Source organism: Pseudopodoces humilis, chromosome 1 (genome assembly GCF_049639895.1).
Source record: "Pseudopodoces humilis isolate 2021_Gansu_Grassland_sample_001 chromosome 1, ASM4963989v1, whole genome shotgun sequence".
Lineage (NCBI taxonomy): Eukaryota > Metazoa > Chordata > Aves > Passeriformes > Paridae > Pseudopodoces > Pseudopodoces humilis.
This window is the reverse complement of record NC_142200.1, coordinates 46,788,057-46,810,433: the sequence shown is the minus strand read 5'-3', so window position 1 is coordinate 46,810,433 and position 22,377 is coordinate 46,788,057. Positions and strand designations below refer to the sequence as shown.

The 22,377-nt window shown below is 38.7% G+C and overlaps 1 protein-coding gene across 4 annotated transcripts in view; it reads left to right on the top strand.

The window, feature by feature from the left end:
- The first annotated feature begins 6,645 nt into the window (after nucleotides 1-6,645).
- Nucleotides 6,646-22,377, top strand: part of MIB1 (MIB E3 ubiquitin protein ligase 1) — a 77,757-nt gene continuing 62,025 nt past the window's right edge. For 3 of the 4 annotated variants that reach the window (XM_014255351.2, XM_088051249.1, XM_005517219.3), the window contains exons 1-4: nucleotides 6,647-7,123; nucleotides 16,012-16,183; nucleotides 18,795-18,924; nucleotides 20,803-20,907. In XM_014255351.2, the coding sequence (XP_014110826.1) occupies nucleotides 6,895-7,123; nucleotides 16,012-16,183; nucleotides 18,795-18,924; nucleotides 20,803-20,907 (636 nt within the window). In that variant the 5' untranslated portion in view covers nucleotides 6,647-6,894. Of the gene's footprint in view, nucleotides 7,124-16,011; nucleotides 16,184-18,794; nucleotides 18,925-20,802; nucleotides 20,908-22,377 lie in introns of all 4 variants that reach the window. The other variant, XM_014255359.2, reaches the window with a different exon arrangement.

Genomic DNA, 22,377 nt, shown 5'->3' with positions numbered 1-22,377 from the left:
ACTATTTTGGAGGATTGTTAAAATTAAACAGAGGTATCTTTTGGTACTGAAGCCATCTTTCAGGCATTACTTAGTGAATATTGAATGCCTTTGTAATAGAAGACAAACCTGTACTTGACACAGGACACTGTATGCATACGATTGGCCCCATTGATTGCAATAAAAATTACCATTCACATAAAGCAGGAATATTCTTAAAATATCTTGATGATTCGTGAAGATATAGTTTATTTTCCTATCAGTCTAAAAATATGACCTAGCTGGTTCTGATTACATCTTCGAATTTCAAGTACATAAGTACTTTCTTTACAATCTCTGCAATCAGGAAATTTAATACCAGGAAGAAATTAATCCCTCCTTGCAATGCATCACCTAATTTAAAAATCATCTATGAATTAAACAACAGTATTTGTCTAAACCCTTGGAAATATCAGGTAAGTATACATTTTTGAATACTCTAAGGTGTGCTAAGTAGGAGAATTTTTATAGATATGCAAACATCAGTATTGTAGTGTGTATGCCCTAGATTTTTTCTTATTTTATCTTTGAATATTTAAAACGTCAGGATTAACTTCACAGGTTTCTTGTTTTCTCACCACTCAAAAGAGTTCAGCACAGTAAAACTTAAAACCTTAACCGAGAAAGAAGATTCAAGGATGCTCATTATTATTATCCTAAAACACTTTTTTTCAACATATTGAGGTTTTTAGCTACATACAGAAAAAAAAATAAATCTTTTTTAGCAGATCTCCATAGGAGTGCTTCTGTTTCACAGCAGGAAAATGAAATAATGTATTTTTATTCTGTTCTCTGCTCAGCTGTTTTTCTTTTCTAGAAAAGGAGATAAAACTCCTTAGAAAAAAAATCCAGTGCTATGGACATTGTGGGTTAATACATCTGTTGTAATTAACAGTTTCATAGAGGATGCCACTAGTATAGTGAAAACCAAGCCGACAAAAACAATTTGCTCTGGTGCATGACAACTTGCTCACCATCTGACATTAAAAGTACTTTAATCTGCAGAAACTAGGGAAAAAACAAATGCCAATTATTCATGACATTTCTGAAAACTGAGGAAGAAAATTGGGTTGTGCTGGGATAATGAATCTGGTAAATAAAGTGGAGGAAATAGAGTGTGACAAGAACGCGGGTGAATTTTAGCATTAATGAGAGATGGTTCACGGCCACGCGATGGCAGCAGAGGCTGCGGAATTAGGGTTGTTTTTAACACTAAACCACGGATAAACAGGATGTGCCCTGAAGTTCCTAACTGCTACTTCGGGTTCTAGAAAATATACATTATGTACATTTTCACCTAAAGAAGTGGTATGTTCATCAGACCAGAAGTTTCTGTGGAGTGGAATTACATAGTATTAATTTAAAAAAACCCACAAAACCAAAACCAAACCAAACCAAAACAAAACCAAAAAGCCCAACAAAACAAAAAAAACCCAAAACCAAACAAAAAACCTCCAAAACAATAACAAACAAATAAAACAACAACAAAACCCACCATGTCTGAAGCTTTTTTTTTTCTGTAAGACAGTATTTTTTATCTCATTTGCCAGTATTTCTGTCTTCCTCAGTTACTTGAGTTACAGAGAAGAAAAGGCCTGTTTTTTTAAAAGCAAGACAGTTGCTTCGTTTTTCCCCATTTCTTTTCCCAGTACTTTTGTCCACAGGAAAGAACTGTGGTACAAAATCCCTTCTGGGGAAAACTAATTTTGGAGAAAATTAAAGTCTACAACTCTTTCAGTTTTCAAGAGGAGGACTAAAAAACTGTGCCTGCTTTAAAACAGTCTTGAACTAAGGAAGCAGGACTTTTTGCCTCAGATCAGTATAAATTAATAAGCTCTACCTCTGTAATTTAAAAAGAAAACTACAATCTTCTCATTATATCCAAACTAGATGTTCTTTCTGAAATCATAGACAGCTATTTATATGTATCCTTCATATGACAAGTTCTAAGAAGTCAGGTTTGTGCAAGATAGTAAACAAAACCTCATCACTCCAGAAGTTAAAAATTATCTTTCCAAGAAGTTGAGATTTTTTTCTTCTGAGATTTATAAAAGCAGATCTTTAATATAGACTTCTTTCCTGGAAAAGGCACAGTCCCTTTTCTGTGTTCCAGATAGCACCATTCCCTTTCTGTGGTCTGTTTCCATTATGTGTTCCAGATACTGCACTACAAGTTCAGCTTTAATCAAACAAGACAGTCCAGAGAAACCTCCATCAAAGCCTCTCTTCAATCCAGGCAAATACTTCCATTAGAATTTCCTGCTGGAGCATGACATTTTGCAGATCTGAAAGGCAACCAGGCAGAGTTTAGACAAGTAGCTTTCTGGATGGCTTTGATGGACCGGAGCATGGGCTGAATGTTCTCCAAAGTCCTGTTTCCTGTGACTCTATGAGAGTTGTCTTGAGAGTTGCCCTACCCTTCAGAAGGGTGGCAGCTACTCTTAGAAAAAGTCACTCTTATGAAAGTGTTTGTTTTCCAATGAAACCAATGAGTCTACAGTGTATGCAGAGACCAGAGGTCTTCTCTCTTGGCCCCTGACTGGATTGCTCCAATATGGCAGGAAGTGGTGAGGAAGACCATAATCATCAGCTGGGGGATTGATTCAGCAATATACATAATTTTGGGTAGCCAGAAGAAAACTTGTTCACTAGCTCATTTTGTGCATCCAGACTCCTGCACTGGATGAATGAGTCTTTGCAATTAGCGTGAGTTTGCCTAAAGCACTGAGGTTTCCCTTCCTCCAGGCGGTGATTCAGCTGCTCTGTCAGGACTACCTGAGGTGTTCAAAGCAAGCACTGTCTCACAGGACCAGCAACACCGTAAATAAGCCTTTTGCAGATGAGCCTTGCTTGCTCCTGATGCAGCAATTGAAGGCATTACTGCTCTGCCAGTCTTAATAGTGGAAATATTGGAATAGTGGAAAAACCCCCCAAAGTCCCAAGGTCCTAGGTTTGAGGGGGGTTGTCAGTATAATTTTTAGATTGTAGACTTGAAAAGCAAAGAAATAAATTGTGTGATAACTCCAGTAGTGAGGGTTTAGATGGCATTTTCCCCCACAATCTGAGGACTGATGGATTAAATTACTGGGAGTGTGAGCACATGGATTCACAAAGGACAGTCTTGTTCTACCAATCTGGTATCTTTTTATGATACAGTCATGCATCTAATGGCTGAAGGGAGGACAGTGAACACAGTTTTTCTGTAGGAAAGCAAGGCTTTTTTTCCCTCACATCATCCTTTTGGACAAGTTATCCAAACATGGGATGAGCCGTTCACAATGTTGGTGAAGAACTGGCTCAAGGACAGGACTCATGGGGTTGTGGTGAATGGGGTCACATCTGGCTGGTTACTGGTCACCAGCAGTGCTCCTCAGGGCTCAATCCTCTTCCCTTCTCTTCTGTAGAATGGCTGTTCTGTGCAATTAGGGGCAAATGCAAGTTCAGGAGATATGAGGTCTCAGCATACATCAGAAGACAACAGTCCTATTGAGGGACCAGAGACTTGTTAGAGACAACTGAAAATCTGCATGCATTTGTTCTGTGTACAACCAGACATCCATGGAGCTACCTCCTTCTACCTCACAAAAGGCCTTAAGCTAACAGGGGTTTTTCAGCTGAAAAATTAATATGAGTTCTTTCCCTAAGGTGTTACTGTGGCTAGTTTCCCAGTTTCTAAAGAAAATGTTGACACATATATCAAAATGTGGTATCTGTCACTTTTCTTGTCAAAATATGTTAATTGGATACAACTTCCTATGGAATCTCAAAAAACTTTTGCTTGTTTTATTTCTAATCTTAGATCAGCTTCTTTTCAAAACTCAAAGCTCTCTTTTTCCTCTTGCTATTACATTCTGATTCTTTTATCTACACCCTTCTGTGAGTCTCCAATAGTCTTCGAGTCCTTACTCAGAATTAGATTCTCTTGCTTATTATTCTAGCACTAATGCTGTTGAATATTCTTGTGGCCGATACCAAAAAAAATCAAGATAGGACCACTAACTGTCCAACATAACTTGAAAATCTTTCCCCAAAGCTATATCCTTTTTCTATGCCCTGCTGTCACTTGTTAAATCTTCATCTGAAAACAGTATTTACTGCTTATTTTGAAGGCTAATTCAAATAAAAGATTAAAGAGCCAAAAATCTTTTTTCCTTACTAGTTGATTAAACAGGTGCACAGAATGTGGAATATAATGTATGATTCAAAGAGATAATACAGTAAAAATATTTGGGATTCTGGAAAACCGAATCATGTAGCCAATAACAATTTTGCACCTTCCACAACTATATGTGGCCATATAGGAGTAGAAATGACAGGAGATTAGAGTGCAGAAATTACTCATGTAGTCATTGGCAAGTGAATGTATCAGATCAGTCTATCCAGCCTTTCTTTTCTACCACACAAATAAAGTTGTACAAGTCTCTGTATTTTGAGCTGGTAAAGAACTCACTGTCAGCTGTTGAGGGAGCAGTTATATTCAGTCCAATATATACTGGGTTCCAGTTATTAGTTATGTGTCCAAGACACCTCTGAAATGATCCAGGCATCTTTAGAGGTTCTGTTTTTTTCAAGTAAATCATCTGATAGAAAAATCAGATGAGTGGGAGGAGAGGCAGAGGTTATTGTGATAGACAGAGCATGAGTTGTCAGAAGGATTATGGGGAGAGGAGCTCCAGGATAATATCTACCCACAGGCATAGCTGCTGAACTGCAGCAGCAGCAGAATCTCTTAAGGTGTGTAATTTAGGATATAGCCTTTGTGGAAAAATTAATGTACGGGATGAACTTCTCAGATTGTCTCCAGGAGAACTAATTCTGATGTCAGACTTGATTAGTTATTTCTGGCATACCTTTCCTGACTAAAAAAAAGCCTTTTTTATCTAACTGTACCAGAGAGTAATAGAAAAACATGCTCTGGGTTATCCTTAGGCATGTGCGAACCTTATACTTGTCCATAACTATCAAAGAAGGAAAAAGTGAAATGAGACAGATGGGCAAATTATTCCAACAAGAGCCCAGCTAGATAATTTGATATAACAAGAAACCTCCAGAATTTCTGTGAAAATCTGACATGTACCAATGTAATAAGTACAAGCTGTGGGTAGCTTTTGTATAAGGAGAAGCATCTGCTATAAAACCCACACTGCCTGGCAACTGTGTGGTATCTGTTGGGCTTTGAGGTTTCTACTGCAGGAGCAGAAATTGGATACTGCTTGCGATTGCCTATTGTCAGGGCAAAATGTCATGTTCGAGGTAACATTCTTTAGCCTTAGCAGGGGTTAAGAAGGAATAAATTATGTGAGGAATGTGGTGGCCTAGTGGTTACATGTTCATATTATTCTGCTGAGCTATGCCTTTTGTAAAAAACTACACAAAAGAAGTCAGGAGATGACCTCATAGACTCATCTAGCTGTATTAATAACCACAAAGGTGTAAGAAAGCAGTAAAACAGTAAAAATACCCAGAACATAAGGTAGCTGGGCTGCCTTTTTTCAGCCATATCCCTGTTGACTAAGAAATAGTTTTCTTTTGTCTGGTTCAGACTTGTCTATCCTTTAGGACAGATACTTTTAAAAAGGTGACCAAAAAAAAATAAAAAAAAAAAAAGGAGAGATAAAAGTAATGGAGGAGCATTTTTGAAATGAAGGATTATATTCTATAAAAGATTAGCAAGCATGTGTGGAGTTAATGGAAATCTTTGAGTGTCTTGAGAGTGCTAACAAAGAGGGTAGTTTATGAAGAATTGCATTGCAGGTATTGGCTCAAAGTTTGCAGGTACATCCCCCGTGAAGGATCCTCCGAGGTGGGAAGGGCAGGGGGAGGTACTGATTCCTCCCTTTGGCAGACCTGAACATCAACTTAAAACGCTTCTGGGTACAAAAGTACGGCACCACCAACCTCACCTCGGTAGTATGCAAGCCTCACATCCACAGTTTGAAAAGAAAATGGGATGTGAGGACACAAAAGTAAATCGAAAATGAGAAAACCACTACAGAGGTTTAGAATCGTAGAACTGTAGATTCATAAAATGTCCCGTCCTTGGAAGTGTTCAAGGTTGCGCTGGATGGATGTTTGAGCAACCTGGTCTATTGGAACGTGTGGCAGAGGGGGTTGGAACCATACGATCATCAAGGACCCTTCCAGCCCAAACCATTCAAAAATTCTATGGTTTACCTAAGGTAGGTCGCTATAATTGAATTGATAATCCCTCTGACACTGAAGCATAGGAACAACTTGTGGATGGAGAAGGAGGGGGCGGTTCGAGAAGCGCGGCCGAGGAGCGGCTCCCGCCGCTGCCACCACACCATCACCTCAGGGCCGGCCGGGGCGGCGCCACAGCCCTCGGCGGCAGGACGCCGCGATTTCAGAAGGAATGGCCAGGCTGGCGACATGGAAAAGCCTCCGGCAGCGCTGCCGGCAGTGACTAACAACCCCGGTTCGCTCCTCGGCTCCCTGCCCTTCCCTGGGGCGCAGCCCCGGGGCCGGGCCGGGGCCGGGCGAGCGGGGCAGTACCCGCCGCGGCTCAGCAGGGGGCGCTCGAGCGACGCGCCCGCCGCCGCGCCCGCGCATGCGCAGCGCGGCGGGGCGGGGGCGACCCCGCCGGTCTCCCTGGAGCCGCCGCCGTCGCGGCCGCAGGTCCCGGATGTAGCGGCAGGAGCGGGGCTGGCGGTGGGAGCGGGTGGGGGGCGCCGCTGGGGCCGGGGAATGGGCGTGTAGGGAGCAGGGAAGGAAGGAAGGGAACGAGCGAGCGAGGGAGGAGAAGAGCCGGACGGAGATTCCCGCCCGGCGCCCGAGGTAGCCGCCCCCATCGGGGTCCCCCTCCGCCGCCTGCGGGCTGCGCGCCCCTTCCATCCGCCCCAGGGCGCCACCGCCGGGATGAGCAGCTCGCGGAACAACCGGGTGATGGTGGAAGGAGTCGGGGCCCGGGTCGTCCGCGGCCCGGACTGGAAGTGGGGGAAGCAGGATGGCGGCGAGGGCCATGTGGGCACCGTGCGCAGCTTCGAGAGCCCCGAGGAGGTGGTCGTGGTGTGGGACAACGGCACCGCCGCCAACTACCGCTGCTCCGGGGCCTACGACCTCCGCATCCTCGACAGCGCGCCCACCGGTGAGCGGGGAGGGAATGGAGGCTCCTCCACCCCCACGGCCGTGGGTGCGGGCGCAGCACCCCGGGGTGCTGGGGGGTCCCGTCCTGGGGAGCGGATTGCGCCCTTCCTTCTCCTTTTAGAGGTGCGCCTTTGCCTTGGATTTGGGCGGGGGGGAGTCAGGCACCCTCCCCCTCCCCGCGTGCTGTCTGTGCGCGTCCGTGTGTCTGTGTGTGCACACGCAAACTTGGGACAAATGTACAGCGCGGGGCCGCGGCGACAGAAGTTGTCCCGGGACTGCTAAATTGGGGTAGACAAAGCAAAAGTGATCTGCCACAGACTGCAGGTTCCTGTTGTGCTGGGGAGGAGGTGGAGAGTGGAAGCCGAGAGGGTGATACACCAAGGTTTGGGTTTGCTTTCACACCCCGATCTCCACCTTTTGAATTTATATTTCAGAGCAGTTTTGTAAAGTAGTGTCAGTTATCCTTGAATCACTAGTATAGGGATAATTGCAGAGAAGATGTACTACCTTTTTAGTAAAGGTTACATTAAGTGGTTGAAATACAGTGGTTTTGTGCCTGTAATCTGCATGTTGCCTTTTATCTGTATTGCCAAAGCTGCTGTAAAATAGTAAAGGTACTGGGAGGAAAAAAGTGCATGGGTTCATTCTTTTAATTACTTGGCTGCTTGATATTTGTGCTTTAAATCCAGTCATTTTGGACAATGGAATTTGATCTGGACAGACATTATGCGGCAGTGTTAGTGTTGCAAACACTGCAGGGAAATGTTCATTTTAGCACCTGTTTTTACAGTGAAAACTCACACAGAAAAATATAAATCTTGTTAAGTTTAATCAGAAATATCGTGAGGTGGCTTTTTAACCAGTTAGGATTGCCTCAGTAATGAGATGTTTGCACTGATTTGTTGAGGCACTTGAGCTTTACTCTTTTGTAACGTGTCTTTCACTTATGATGGAGAGACCATCTTTGTGCCACCTATGTGTAGTGTTACAGCAAGGAAAATTATAGCAGTAGATTGAAGCTAAAAGATTTGAGGAGACAGAATCATGGAATTCATTCCGACTAATTAAAAACACAAAAAGAACCCCAAGTATTGCATGGTTATCCTTTGAGATGGATTTAATTTTTCAGTGACTGGGTACGTTCCTCTCTGTTGGCATGATGATGATATTTTTTTTGAAAATCCTTTTGCATTGGGCTTTTAAAGCAAGAAAGGGGAGTCTTTCAAGTTGTGCTTGTGTTGCAGATGTTTATGCTTAGAAACTTTCACCTGTGTTTGATGTCATGTAGAAACCAGTGGGACTGCTTCTGCTTAGAACTGAAGTGTATGCATAAATGTTGCATATGAGTCTCGAATGCTCATTGTTCTGGCCCCGCCTGACGTATTTGCAAGCAGATGGTGTCCTCTTTAACTATCTGGAAGCCCAGGCTTAATACTCAGTTTTGAAACTGTCATGGTTTTATTTCTGTTTTTTTTGCTTTATTCCTTCTGATTTTCGTTTCTGTTCATATTTTTGTATTAGAATTTTAACTTCTGTTTCAGATAAAACTGTGTACATTGTGTCACACACATTGCTGTTGTCACACTTAGCAAAATGGTGTCTCTTCCTGAGGTTTCTGGTGAGCATCATCCTCATCCTCATGGAACTGTTGTGTGGATGTACTTAGGGTTGCATTTTGCTAGAGGAAATTTACGTTTCAGGTCTTTATTCCCTGGAGATAGGAAGAGTAAATATCTGTAAAGTAGTTGTAACAAAAGGGTAAAGTTAATAGAGTTGAGGTGCTGTCAGTTTGGACTGAAATCCTGGGTTTACTGCTGATTCACTTTGTAGTCTTGTCTAAATCACTTCCCTTCTTTACTTTTTGGTAATGCTTTATTTTTTCTCTATAGTGGTGACTGTCCATTGTTTAGAGTAAGGGAGTCTGACTTCGGATGATCGTTTGATACTTCTCTAGGGACATTAATGTAAGTGGGAGTAGGTGACAGGAATTTCTTGTGGTAGTATTGATGATGCTGTTGAGCAAGGAAATGTTATAAAGCATGGGGTGGCTTTTTGTTTGATGATACTAAGTGGAGTGTGTGTCATGGCTTTTATAGTTTAAAATGAAAAAAGTTCTCTGGTTCATGGATTTCCAGTCACAATATGATTGTAAGTTTATAGTGAAAATAAATATAAAAGTACAATAGTAAAAATAAAAATTGGTTATTCCTGGGAGTTCGTTCTGTTATGTATTCAAAACCAGTCGTGATTATAGGTTCTTAGAAGTAGTGCTGGCAGCCAGAGTTACTGTGTTGAGTTTGAGGCCTGTGCAGCTGGGAATGGTAGTTCAATAGGTGCTTCAGGAACTTACTGTGTTATAGAAGTAATGTTTGAAGTTCATTCTATTTTTTTTATTTCTATTTTTTTTAAATGGCAAGTTGAGTTTGGTTTGTGTATGTGCATATATATGTGTATGCCAGAACTATGCTTCATAGACTTCAAAAATACACTGTTCTTGTCTTTCAGTGGTTGTAGGCTGTTACCAGCATTGTGTGACACTGTTAACATCTTAGAAAACTTGAATAGCCTTTGTGCTAAGATACTAGGATGGTCTTCTTAAAATGAAAACTCATGTACATGAGTAAGAAGAATGTCTTATAAACACTTTGCTCCAGATGTAGTCATCTGGGTCATGAGGGACTTGTGATATGAAGTTTGGGATTGTTTTGGTTATGTCTACCAGGCTTGCTGTATTAGCTGTCCTTTGGTGTGATCATATTTACATTGCCCTACATTGCTTTAAGTGAGACGGGGCACTTGAGAGGGATTGGTAAAGCAAACAGTTGAAAATAATCAAAATTTCACATAGAAGTAAAACTTAAGTAGGTCCTGTGTAGGTGGCTTCTCAGTGGAACAAGTGGTCAGATGTGATGCATCAGTAGTGCAGTGTGGCTGTTCAATTACTTGCAAATCTGTTTTTTCTGTGAAGTAGCCTTTTGCCAGGATCTACAAGTCTTGAGTGTCCCCCTTTTTTGGTAGTGTTGTGGAAAAGAAACAGAAAGGAGTAGTTTTCCGAGTTGCTGAAGAGAAGCAGGAAAGTTGTAATCCAAGCTTTTTATTTAGTAAGGAAGGCAGCCTTTTACCTGAGGTAAAGGCCAGACAAGTAGCATGTTTGTAGAGAAAAATCTGGCTGTATTCAGATAATAGTAATGAACATTACAGAAACTTTTTCTGTTTATTCTCTTTTTGAAGATTTGCTTTCTATAAAGCTTAGAATTCATTTGTCATTCATTTCCTTTCTTATACAATTGGTTCAAAGTAGCAATTATTTTTTTCCTGCCAAAAATGTTTACCAAATTGTGTTTGAATGAGGGGAGGTGGTGGAGGGGATCAGGAAATAGAAATCTTGATACAGAATTATCCCCCAGCTGGAGTGTGCAGCAGTGCAGTCTGGAAAGCATTGTGTGCTGTATTCTGGTAATATTGAAAATCTAGGTGTTACCTGTGGAAGATGAGTGGCTTTCTGTACTTGCATTAATAGGTTTTTGTACCTGAAAAGTGGCATAATTGATCATGAAGTCAACTATGTCAAAACATTTTAAAAGACAGAGCACCTATGATTTATCCTGCATATTTATTTGTTCTTGCTTTAGAACATCAAGTGTAATATATGGCAAGTTGTCTTAGTCAAGATTTTTTTAGTGGCTACTTGTAAATATTTACAGGAGCCCTCACAAATTAAAAAAAAATAATAGCTTCCTGATAATACACTATCCTGAGTAGTGATATTTGGGAGGCCTGGTTTTTTTTTAAATAAATGTGTTCTTTTTTCTTCCTGCCCTTCCCCCTTGTCTCCTACACTATAATCCTCTCCCTTCCTGTGTATCTTGTGATTCCCTTACCAGATAGGACACATGCTTTAGCAAGTCTGGCATTTTGCATCTATAATAATAATAGTTGGTCAGTTGGCTACTTCCAAATGGTGTATTTAGTAGAAGAGTTATGTTTGTGGGAACACTGGTTGGAGTTTTCATGCAGATTTTCAGAATCTAACTGGTTATCTCTAAGAATTCTTTGTTTTCAATTTACCTGGAGTCTGGCTGTAGTGTAAAAATAGTCTGGAGTGAAGGAATAGGAAGAACAAAATACTGTTACTGCTTTTTAAGTCAGTGTGTATACAAACCAATTTTTTAAGTTGTTTATAGAGTCCCATACTTGATGGTAGTATTGTCATGATATGCATGGATTTTGGTTCATTACAGTTGAGTAGAGAGTAATGACTCCATTGGAAACCAGATTTTGTTTTTTCTGAGAAGGGAAATAACTATTGGCGTCTTCTGTGTTTAAGTGAGTGATGTGGATACCCTTTGTACATCTGATTTTACTGTTAAAATCCCTTTATTGGACAGCTGTAGATTACCATCTAATTATCTTCAGTACAAAAGAACTATTTGTAACAAATTAAAATAGCAATTTGAGCAACACTGCTTTTATTTCCTTTCACAGCTGTAAGAGTGAGCATGGGTTTCAAAAACTCATGAAAGGCTGTAAAATTGATGTATAAATGAGTAGACAGAGGAATGGTGGGCTAGGTAATCCAGAGAGGATTTGGGAAGAGATGAGAAAATTGAAGATAACCATGACATTAAGGTGGAAAACTAATATGAAATTCAAATAGTAAAAAGCATTAATGACGAGTGGACATCAGGAATATTGGATTTTGTGGTCTACTAAAGGTGAATGTACATAAGGAAATAGCCACTATTTAGAAGTCATTAGGCATGGTGAAAGTACGCTTCTCATTACCTGGTTTGTTTTGGTTTTTAAAGTGTATATGTCACAACACCTGTTTAATTTTGAAATAGCCTGATTCTAGGAAATTTTGAAGAATATTTAGAAGTTTTGTTTTTTTTGTTAATCTCAGTTTAGAGAGCTAAAGCGCTCTTTTGGTGCACAGCTGGTCAGCTATAGTGCTGCTGTTTGAATTTTGAAGATTTTATGGCGCTTTAATTTATTCTAGTAGTTTAATGAATGCATTCTTTCCTAATATAATATAAACTTTGTAACATTTGTGTTTCTCAAGCTTTCTTAAACACCCTTCCTTTTGAAGAGGGAAAGAGTTTATGTGAGAGATTTTGCTTTTGGGTCAGGGTTTTAGTTTGGCTCCAGAGCCTACACTTGATGCGGTCTCCTGGTTGTTCTTACATACTGTGCTTTGATTTTACATAATGGATGGTTTTGAACTAGTTTTGAACTTAGAAGTTTTTTGCATAAACTTCTTTGCTTTTTGGTAAAAGTAAATTGAAATACATGATCTCAATGCTGATGAGCCTTCAGTCCACTGGGATAGAACTAAATTAGTCTGAAACACTGCACATAGTATCTCTTTCCCTCCCCCTGAGTATGTGTAGTGGCGCTGTCAGGTCCTCAGTGCTGAGTGTGTGGATGGTTAACCAGCATATGGACACCTCGGTGATGCAGGTTGTCCCCGTGCCACCCATGGAGGGCCACAGTGGAGCAGGAATCCTCACTGCAGCCCATGGGGGAGCCCATGCTTAAAGAGTGTTTTCCTGAAGGGGTAAAGTTTGTGGAGAGGACCAATAATGGGGCACATAATAAAGGAGACAAGTATGAGGAGCTGTTATGGGCTGACCCTCCATTCCCCATCTACATGAAAAAGGTTGCCAAGCACTGGGACAGACTGCCCAGAGGAGTGGTTGAATAACCATTTAGAAGTATTTAGAAGAGGTGTAGGCAAGGTGCTTAGGGATGTGGTTTAGTGGTGATCTTGGTGGTGTTAGGTTGGATGGTCTTAAGGGCCTTTTCCAACCAAAAAGATTGTGAGTTTAATTTACCCTGGGAAAAAGCAGGGAGATAGAGGAGTTTGGAATGAAGGAATGCAGTTGTCTCTGTGAAGAAGGTGAAGTATAGGGAGAAGGTGTTTTAGTTTTTGTTTTCCTCACCATTCTCTCTTTTTTTAAAATTAGCTATACATTTTCCCCAAGTCAAATCTCTTTTGCCTGTGATGGTGAATAATTTAACTTTTAGCTTGACCTAAGCTGTTTCATTTTGTTTTCACTCTTTGTCCTGTTGAAGAGGGAGAGTGAGAGACTGATTGGGAGGACACCTAACGGCCAGGCAAGGTCAACCAACCACCCTTGTGTACCTATAATATCTAATCAAACTTTAATTCTTCCAGTAGTCTTTAACATGTATCATTGATCTAATTTTTTTTATATTATGACCATGAATAAGAGTTTAGTATCACATTATGTGATCAGTAGTAGCACCTTGTTTTACCCTTTTTTTTAGCATTGGAAGTTCAAGGTCTCTTAATCCACTGTGACCAGAAGCTTACAAATCTGCTTCTTCCTCCAGATCTCTGGTGCAGTGGTTAGACATTCTGTAAGAGGATTACTTGCCTACTCCTGCCTTCCAGTTCTTTGTTTCTCATGGCAGTAGTGTTGTGCAGCACCTTGAAGAATGAGGCTGGGAAATCAGTTCAGCTGAGTATTTTTCCTCCTGGCTGTTTTCCAGCCTGGTATGTTTCTTGGTGCAGTTTACATCTCAGATCTGCAAAAACCTTTTGCTCACATAATGGAAAGAATGGAGTAGCGTGGTCAGGTGAGGCATGCGCTGAAGTGGCTGTTGCTGCTGGAATCATGTGTCAGGGAATGGATGAAGAAAGGCCATATCTATCAGGATGTTGTTTAGGGATCTGTGAGATACAGGTATGTCCCTTTAGAAAAGACACTTCAACTACAGGCATGCACTGTTCTGTTTTTTAAGTCCAAGACGCTATGGTCAGTAAAATTACTTGAGTCAAATATCTTTGTACAATGTTTTTCTTAAATCTTTGATAAAGAAATTTTGCTGAGTTTTGCATAGCTGCTTTTGCCTTACTGTCAAGAAGTGTTTAGTTTTAAGTTTATAGTGAGATGACCTATTCTGTATCAAGTGATTCCTGATTATACCTCTTTCGCCCTTTTTCCTGGTGTTTGGTCAAGTGGAAGAATCCTAAAACACCCAATTCCTTCCCAGAAGTTCAATAGACGTTAAACAATATAATCAAAAAATATGTAACTTCTGTGTGAAGTGCCAATTTAGAAATCAATTATAAATAAAACAAAAACAAATACTACCTCTCAACCCCAAGTACTATAACTAGTTAGACTTTTTAAACAAGGTGACAAAAACACTAACAAGGTATTTCAGTGCTCTTATTGCAGCCACTTTTGAAGACTTTGGCTTTGAAACAAGAAAAAAAAAATAGTAAAATGCTTCAATACTATCCCTAGAGCAACTCTAGTCCTACTGAGAGTAAAGGGAAGGGCTGCAAATGTGTTGCAGATAGTTTTAAGGGCGTCTGTTATGGGAAGAGAATGAGGGATCTATCTGCTGGTGCTTAGTCTGGGGAAGAGAAGGCTCAGGGAGATCTTAAGGGTGTATATAAATACCTGATGAATGTTCTAAAGAGGATGGAGCCAGGCTCTTTTCAGTGGTGTCAAGTGACAGGGCAAGAGGCAATGAGCACAAATTGAAGTACAGGAATTTCCGCTGAAACAGAAGAAACATTTTTGTTCTAGGGATGCTTGAACACTGGAATATGCTGTGTTTTGGAGTCTGTTCTTGGTGGTGCTCAAAACCTGACTGGATATGATCCTGGGCATACAGCTCTCGCGTACCCTGCTTTGAGCAGTGGTTGTTGGAACAGGCAATTTCCAAATGTTACTTCCAACCTTGGCTATTATATGTTTCTGTGAAATGATCGAATATGAAGGCATTTCCTTCAGTTTTGCCTCTTCAGCTGTTGATTTTTCTTTGCTACAGATGGTTCAGCTGTTGGGTGTAAGTGACTAATAGTGATTTTATAGTGAATTTGGCAGTCATTTCTGAAAGCATCCCTTCTGGAGGGGGCAAAATCCATTCTTTTTCCTCACTTAATTTCAGATTGATCTGGGTTTTTTTTTAAGGGGAAGTGACTGGGAAACTTCTATGATACTTTAGCTTCTTAGTGCTCATTTCTGTCTAGTGCTACAAACTGAATGCTAGTGCTTCTCTCTTCTATTGCTCAATTTTTTCCAAACAGCAGCAGAATTTGATTTTTTTTAAATAAACTTGAGGCTGTTCACTGTATTCAGAATGGGTGGATGGAAATTTTGTGACTGATCATTTTCACTGTGCTGTAGCTTGGCAGAGCTGTAAGACTAAAGTCATACAAAGTGGATCAGTTTTTGTGAGAAGGCTTGTGAGAGCCCATGCTGGTGGGTTACATCTGGTCTGTCTCTGACACAATTCTTTTTAAAAACAAAATCAGAATAACAGTAAAATGCTTCAAAAATGGGAACAGATTTTCATCAAGCTAATGGCATCTATCCAAGAGAGCTTAATTCTTTTCCTGTATAAAAAAGAATAGAGACAAACACATTTTCCAGTGTACAAAATGTGTAAGTCAAACCAGTAATTTTCAGGCTGTCAGACGCAGTGGAGCACAGTAGCCTTTGTGATAGAATGTGTGTTGATAGCTGTACTCCAGAGATAAAATTCTAGATTGCCCTGTGTCTTTTGATAAACATTTCTTATTCTTCAACTTGTAGTGAAAAGATTTCTCTTTTTTTTTTTTCTCCTTTGTATAGATGGAAGGAAGCAGACATAGCCTTCTCAGCTTTTTAAGCTTTGAGAATATAGAATATTTCAGGAGCAAACTGACAACTGGAGATACAAGGCAAAGTCCTCTATCTTTTCCCCTCAGTGATATAGGCTGATAGGGTATAAGCAGCAGCCTTTCTTTATTGTTGACTTTCTATATATGGTATATGGTTTCAAATTATAATGGTGTGCATCAGAAGTTTGTGTAGCAATGCAGCAAAGATTTTAGGTTTGTTTGTTTTTTTTGTTTCCCTTCCACAGGTATCAAGCATGATGGGACTATGTGTGATACTTGTCGACAGCAGCCTATCATTGGCATCCGATGGAAGTGTGCTGAATGCACAAATTATGACTTGTGCACAGTTTGCTATCACGGGGACAAGCATCACTTGAGGCATCGTTTTTACAGAATTACCACACCGGGAAGTGAAAGGTAAAACCTAACTTACTCCTTCTGAAATCAAGTAGGAACAGGTATTTGTGGTGAACTTTTAAACTGAATATTTGATTACTGAAATTTGGGTTAGGTAAGAGAGTGGTTCAAGGTTAGATTCTGTTTCTGGGAGGAGGATAACTAGCATAAGTCTTTGGATCTTGGAAAACCTGGAAACTTTAGGAAGAATGTAGTACAGGAAAAAGGATATGATTATTCAGTTTTGCTTAATCTCCTTGAGGCTTTCCTAGTTTTTGTGTTATCATATAGCAGCTTTAAAACAAAGGCAATTACCTTTACATTATGTGTTATCATAAAAAGATTTGTTGATGAATTCTGAATATGAAGGTTTAATTAGGTTCAATAATGGTGTGGACAGACTGAGGGAATATACCTTCCTTGAAGGTTATGGAAAACAGAATGATCTGGGAATAAAAACTTGGACTTGAACGGCTTAAACTGCTCACTACAGGAAGCAGAGAAAAGATGCTATGCGGGGTTGTTCTACCCTTGCCTTGGTTTTCATATTCTTAAACACCTGTTATCACCTCTCAGTGGAGAACTCTGAAAAAAATTGCATTTAGTGTGTTCTTGCATAGGTGTTCTTGACTTTAAATAATTTGTCTCAGTCCAAAGCCCCTCTCTGTTATGATTTATCTACCAGATAAGTGAGAGCAGTGATATTTGCCTGCTGCTAAATAGTTTGAGAGCTGCAGGAAAACACTGTGTAAAGGCTAGACGCTGTGGTGTCACCTCTGTGATGTTTCCTGAATGTTCTTTCATGAAATCATCAAAATATTTTCTTTTTCAATATGGTACTCATTTGAATGTGACGTATAAGACAACATCTCTATCTTCTTCTTGGAGAAGTTAGATTTACAAGGATTTTGTAAATTAGTGGTGTGCTTTAAACAGTTCTTTCACGGTTCAGGGAAGTGGCTGGAGCACACAACCTGATGTCTCAAATTGTGTCTTATAGGGTCTGTGTTTAAGTTTTAACTGTGTCTCAGATGGCCAAGTCAGTGGGTTATTCAAAATGTAAGAACTTTTTTTTTTTTTTTTAGCTTTAGGTACCAAATAGATATCATAAACTTATTCTCAATTGGAATGTTGAATACAGAACAAGATTTAGAAGCTGGACTTAGAGATGCTGGCTTAGTGTAGTTAAAGTAGAATAGGTGACAAAATACATATGTTCTCTATTTATTTCCTTTTTTTTTTAAGTCTTGTTTCTTTGAGAATGCTTGCCAGACTTTCTTTTCTTTCTTAGGCTGACGTTTCCTTTGTAGTTTTAAGAGGTTGGTTATGGTAAATACAGCGCAAGTTTTAGTTTTGAAGATCGATTGTACACTGTGTAATATTGCTGGAAATTTTTTGCATCTTGTCACTTTCTTCCTTTCTTTGTTTACTCTCACTGAGCTCTTATCTAGAAGGCAGCTTCTTCTGCCAAGGAGCTGTATCTATTGGATCAAGCTTAGCTGAGAAAAAATGATGGAAGTTAACTGTTTTAGGGAGGAGAAAATAGCAAAACAGTGCTGTTGAATTTGAGGAATGTCTCACAGGAAAATGTCAAAAGACATGTAAGAACGTTTTGATGAAGGGAAGCATATGCTCTTACTACTTTATTTTTGAGTTTGGGATATCATATGGGTGGCATGATGAAGTAGTGTGTGTAGGTTTGTGTCTCAGTTTTCTAGGTGTTGAGAACTTTTTAAGAAGTTTCTCTAAACAAGTTTACCTTGTGTTTTCAATAACTTTAATTTTTCTTAGGGAAAAAAAGTGGTCAGTATTTTCACATTCTCTTTGCATTGATTGTAACAGTTGAACTTTTTCCTTGTGTGCCATCTGCTGGATGTTAAAAGTTAGCAGGAGGCTGAGAAATTTCCTGAAGTGGTCAGGAAACATTCTGAATGTCAGCTGAAAAATTCTTTTGTCTGGCAACGTTCCTGGCGTGAAGTAAGAAGTCTCGTTGCATGAAAATTGGTGGCTTTTGAGATGATTATTTCTAGTTAAACAATCGTATACTGTTCTGTTTAGGCTTATCTACTTCAGTCCTGTTGAAGTCAGAAGGAAAAGAAGAGGTTTGCTTTAAAAAAAATGCATAATATGACTGAAAAAATGGATGCTACTATATTGACTTAAATTTGCCAAGAGATGCAGTAAAAAGCAAGTAGAAAAACAGGGAGGGGGGAAAAGAGATGCTCTTAATAGCATAATTCTAAATAAAAGTGACAGGGCAGTTGTGGGACAGAAGTATTGGCTCAGAGTGCATCTAAGAGAAACTGAAATATGTTTATATGGCTCTGCATGTACTTTTATTATCTTAATATAAATACAGATCTATATGCAAGCATTTACAAGATGAATGCTCCTACAGGGAAGTCTGGAGAAAAATTGTTAAAATTAAAAAACTAATTATGAATATTCAATAAATCGGATGTTGGAAGATTGCGGGTTTTTGTCTTGTGTGCTGCTTGTGTGATTCATGCACTGAAATCTGCAGTTGTGGGTTATTTTTGTATTAAGATGCTCTCCTTCCCATCCCCAAAGATTTGTTTTGGACTTCCTTTATTATCTTGACATTTGTGGGTTCTTCTTTTAATAACTTCAGGGTATTGTTGGAGTCTCGACGTAAATCAAAGAAAATTACAGCAAGAGGAATCTTTGCAGGTGCCAGGGTGGTGCGAGGAGTTGACTGGCAATGGGAAGATCAAGATGGTGGCAATGGGCGTAGAGGAAAGGTAAAATTAAAACTGGTTTAAATAAGAAGCTGCACCTTTTTGTTCATGTGATGGCCTCAGGGGCCTTTTAATTGTAGAGCAAAAATACAATCCTGAAAGCTACTATTTTAATTGGCTGGGCGTTTTTTAATCTTATTTTGTAATACTTAAGCATTTAGAAAGAGGAGGGTGTGTCTACCATAGCCAGTATTTTACATTTTAGTAAATCTTAATTTGCATTTTTTTACAATATCAGCACAGAATTGTTTTAATGATGAATTTTTTGTCATGGTTGTCTGTTTATGATTGACTTGTAGCAACATTAAGGTCTTGAGCTTATTTCAGTATTACTAGAGAGCTGGTATAAAAACAGAGCTATCAGGAGTAACCCTGTCTAGTAATCACTGCATTCTGTAATCTTACTGCTTGTGGGCCAGCGCATTTGTGTACCTCTTGCTCTTGATTTTCAGCGCTGGTACCCTTGGGTTTTGTTTTTCACCTAATGATTATAGGAACTTCTCCAGTTTAAAATTAAAAATCTTCGCAAGTTTTGGGTGTGGATATTGTGTTACTGGCTTAGGACAATATAGGAGTGCTTTTGATGCAGTGCTATAGTGAAAATATTTGTATTTATTGAAAATTATACGGAATGATAAGTTACTAATCATAACCCTTGCATATTTTCCTTTTACAACTTCCATTTACCTTGAGAACTAATGAAGGTTTGATATCAGTATGAACATACAACAGGCATTGTAAAATATACTGTTACTTTTACCACCAAATTTGAAAACTGGATACCCTTATGTCTTGGTGACCTGATCTTTTTTGTTGAATTTATTTTTAATACACTTAAACAGCATTTAAAGGAGAGTGAAAAGTTCCTGAATATGATATTTAGCCTATTTTGTACTCTTGTTCAGATTATTTTATATCCTAGACATTTATGGAAGCCTTAGGACTTCTGGGGATTTAATTTTGAATTTTGCTGAAAGGCAATAGTAAGTTTAAATCTCTTAAAGCAAGAGATATATAAATGCGACTTTTTTCATCTCAATTATTTACCTCTTCCCATGTCAAGATACATTGAAATCTCTGAAACTTCGCAAAATGAGTCTTATCCTGCACGGTCTGCTTTGTGTACTAAATTTGTATTAGGGGGATTGTTTGCCTATACATCTGAAAATATGTATGTATATATATATATATATACACATACATACATACATACATACACATATATATGCATATATATATTTTGCATATATAAATGTATATAAATATTTTTAAATGAGGAAAAGTACATCATATATAGAAGAAACACTGTTTAAATAAATATAAATAAGAATGAAAGCAAATTCTGGAAACTGATTTTTTTTTTCCTTTTTTTAAATAATGGCAGTGTTTTCAGAATTTGGTGCATGGTCTCCTGATTTCAGAAATGTCAGCAAAAGACGTTTTCACTCTCCTTTTGTACTGTTGTTAAACATAATGGCTCTGCAAATAAAACCTTGTCTCTTAACAGTGCACAGCCAGCAGGCTAATGCAAGTTAAACCAGACATATTGAAACAATTAGAAAAAATTTTGTCTTGTTTTTCTTAGTTAGAATCTGCTTCTGGTAAGAACATATCAAAGCAGTTCAGATTTTGTTCTCTGCTTGTGTAGTTAGATAACCTCCAAATATACTAAAGAAAAATAGGCCTATAAAGTATATATTCAGACTTCTACCTTAACACACCTAGGGAATACTTGCATCAAGCAGAAAACAGCTTCAGAAAATTTTATCAGGTTTAGTAAAACTGCAATATCATTAATTATTTTGAAGAAATGAATAAGTTCAAATTGAGCTTCTGAGTCTTTGCTCTAGGAACCATTTTCTTATTTTCACAACTGAATAGGTAACTGAAATCCAAGATTGGAGTGCGTCGAGTCCACATAGCGCAGCATATGTTCTTTGGGACAATGGTGCTAAAAACCTTTACAGAGTTGGTTTTGAAGGCATGGTAAGTATAAAAGAATACAACGGGTAAAATGCATGAAGGGGGAAGGGCAGTAAGAATAACTTGTGCTTTATGGTCCTGCTTTTGTAATATGCTTTGTCAGTTTGCATGCTGGTAGTCAGGTCATTGTGAATCCAGCTGTAAGGGTCATGCATATGTATTAGTAAGAAAGTCTGATCTGGGAATTTATTTAATGTGAATAACTAGAAGTTAAGAGCTGCTTCCTGCCACAGTAAATATTTGCATCACACACATTTATCTTTCTGTGCTACTGTTTAAATTAAAATTCAGAAAAGACTGGCAAGCGTAGTTACAAACTTTTTAAAAAACCCTGTTCTTCAACTCCTGAACTCTTCAGCTGGGTTCAAAATTCGGTGTGATTACTGCAAGATTTGCAATTTTTAAATTACTGTCAACACTTGGAGTGCTATTGAGAGCAATTTTCTTTTTGCAAATGGAAAGGTGTTGAATTAAATTACGGCCTTAATTTGCTTTAGTGGTAAATTTTTCTGTTTCCTTTTGAAGCTTCTCCAGCAACTTCTTTAGCTTTTGAGAGAAAATGGGTCAGACTCTAGCCTAAGTGCCTTCTGTTGCTGGGTTTTCTTATCCTAATGTGGGTCAAGGAAAGGTTACTTTGATTATCAACTGCTTAAAACATTTTAATTAGCATTTTCTCTGCATGATTTTTGTTTGATTGTGCAGAGGGAAATCATGTTAATTTAACATTGAAGTGTCATTTTGTCAGATGTGTAACAGTATAAAATGTTAGACAATGACCAGTTACTTTTTTGAATGTAAACTATTTGACCTTATATAGCCTCACTTCAAGTTTATTTTTATACTTAAAATGAAATAAATACCACTTTTGTGGTAAATACAATAGTGTTACTTTTAAAAAGAGTAAACTAATTTAGTGCGGGTCAGCTTTTCTGATGCGTTAAGATCCTAGAGATAAAATACAAATCAGTATTAAATTATGTGCTTCATGGTGCCCTCTAGTTTTAAGGAAAATTCTTTATATACTGGCAAAAATGAATGTGTGTTGTATTTTGTAGTATAACATTAAATTAATGTTTGGTATCTTCCTTCTTGTGATACATGGGAAAGAAAGAGTTATAAGATCTGGATAGAGCAGGATACAGATCAGCTGATTTTTTTTGTTGTTGTGTTTGTTATGACTTCAGTTGCTATGTTAAAATTTTTGATCTATGTAGTAAAAGTGCTGTGGAGTCATTGAAGATTCCTTCAGGAAAAAAGTATATTTGAGATAAGTTATATTCTGCTTTGAAACAGTTATTCCCTTAAAAAAATATATATTATTATTAAATCAACTACATTCTGTTTCCAAACTTTTGCCACCTCTGAAAGTGTTAAATATTTCTAGAAAACTCCATTAAATACTGCAACTATAAATTTGATGGGATGATGGTGACCTTTCGCACAAGTTTTGTAGAAATGCAAATATTTGGTCAA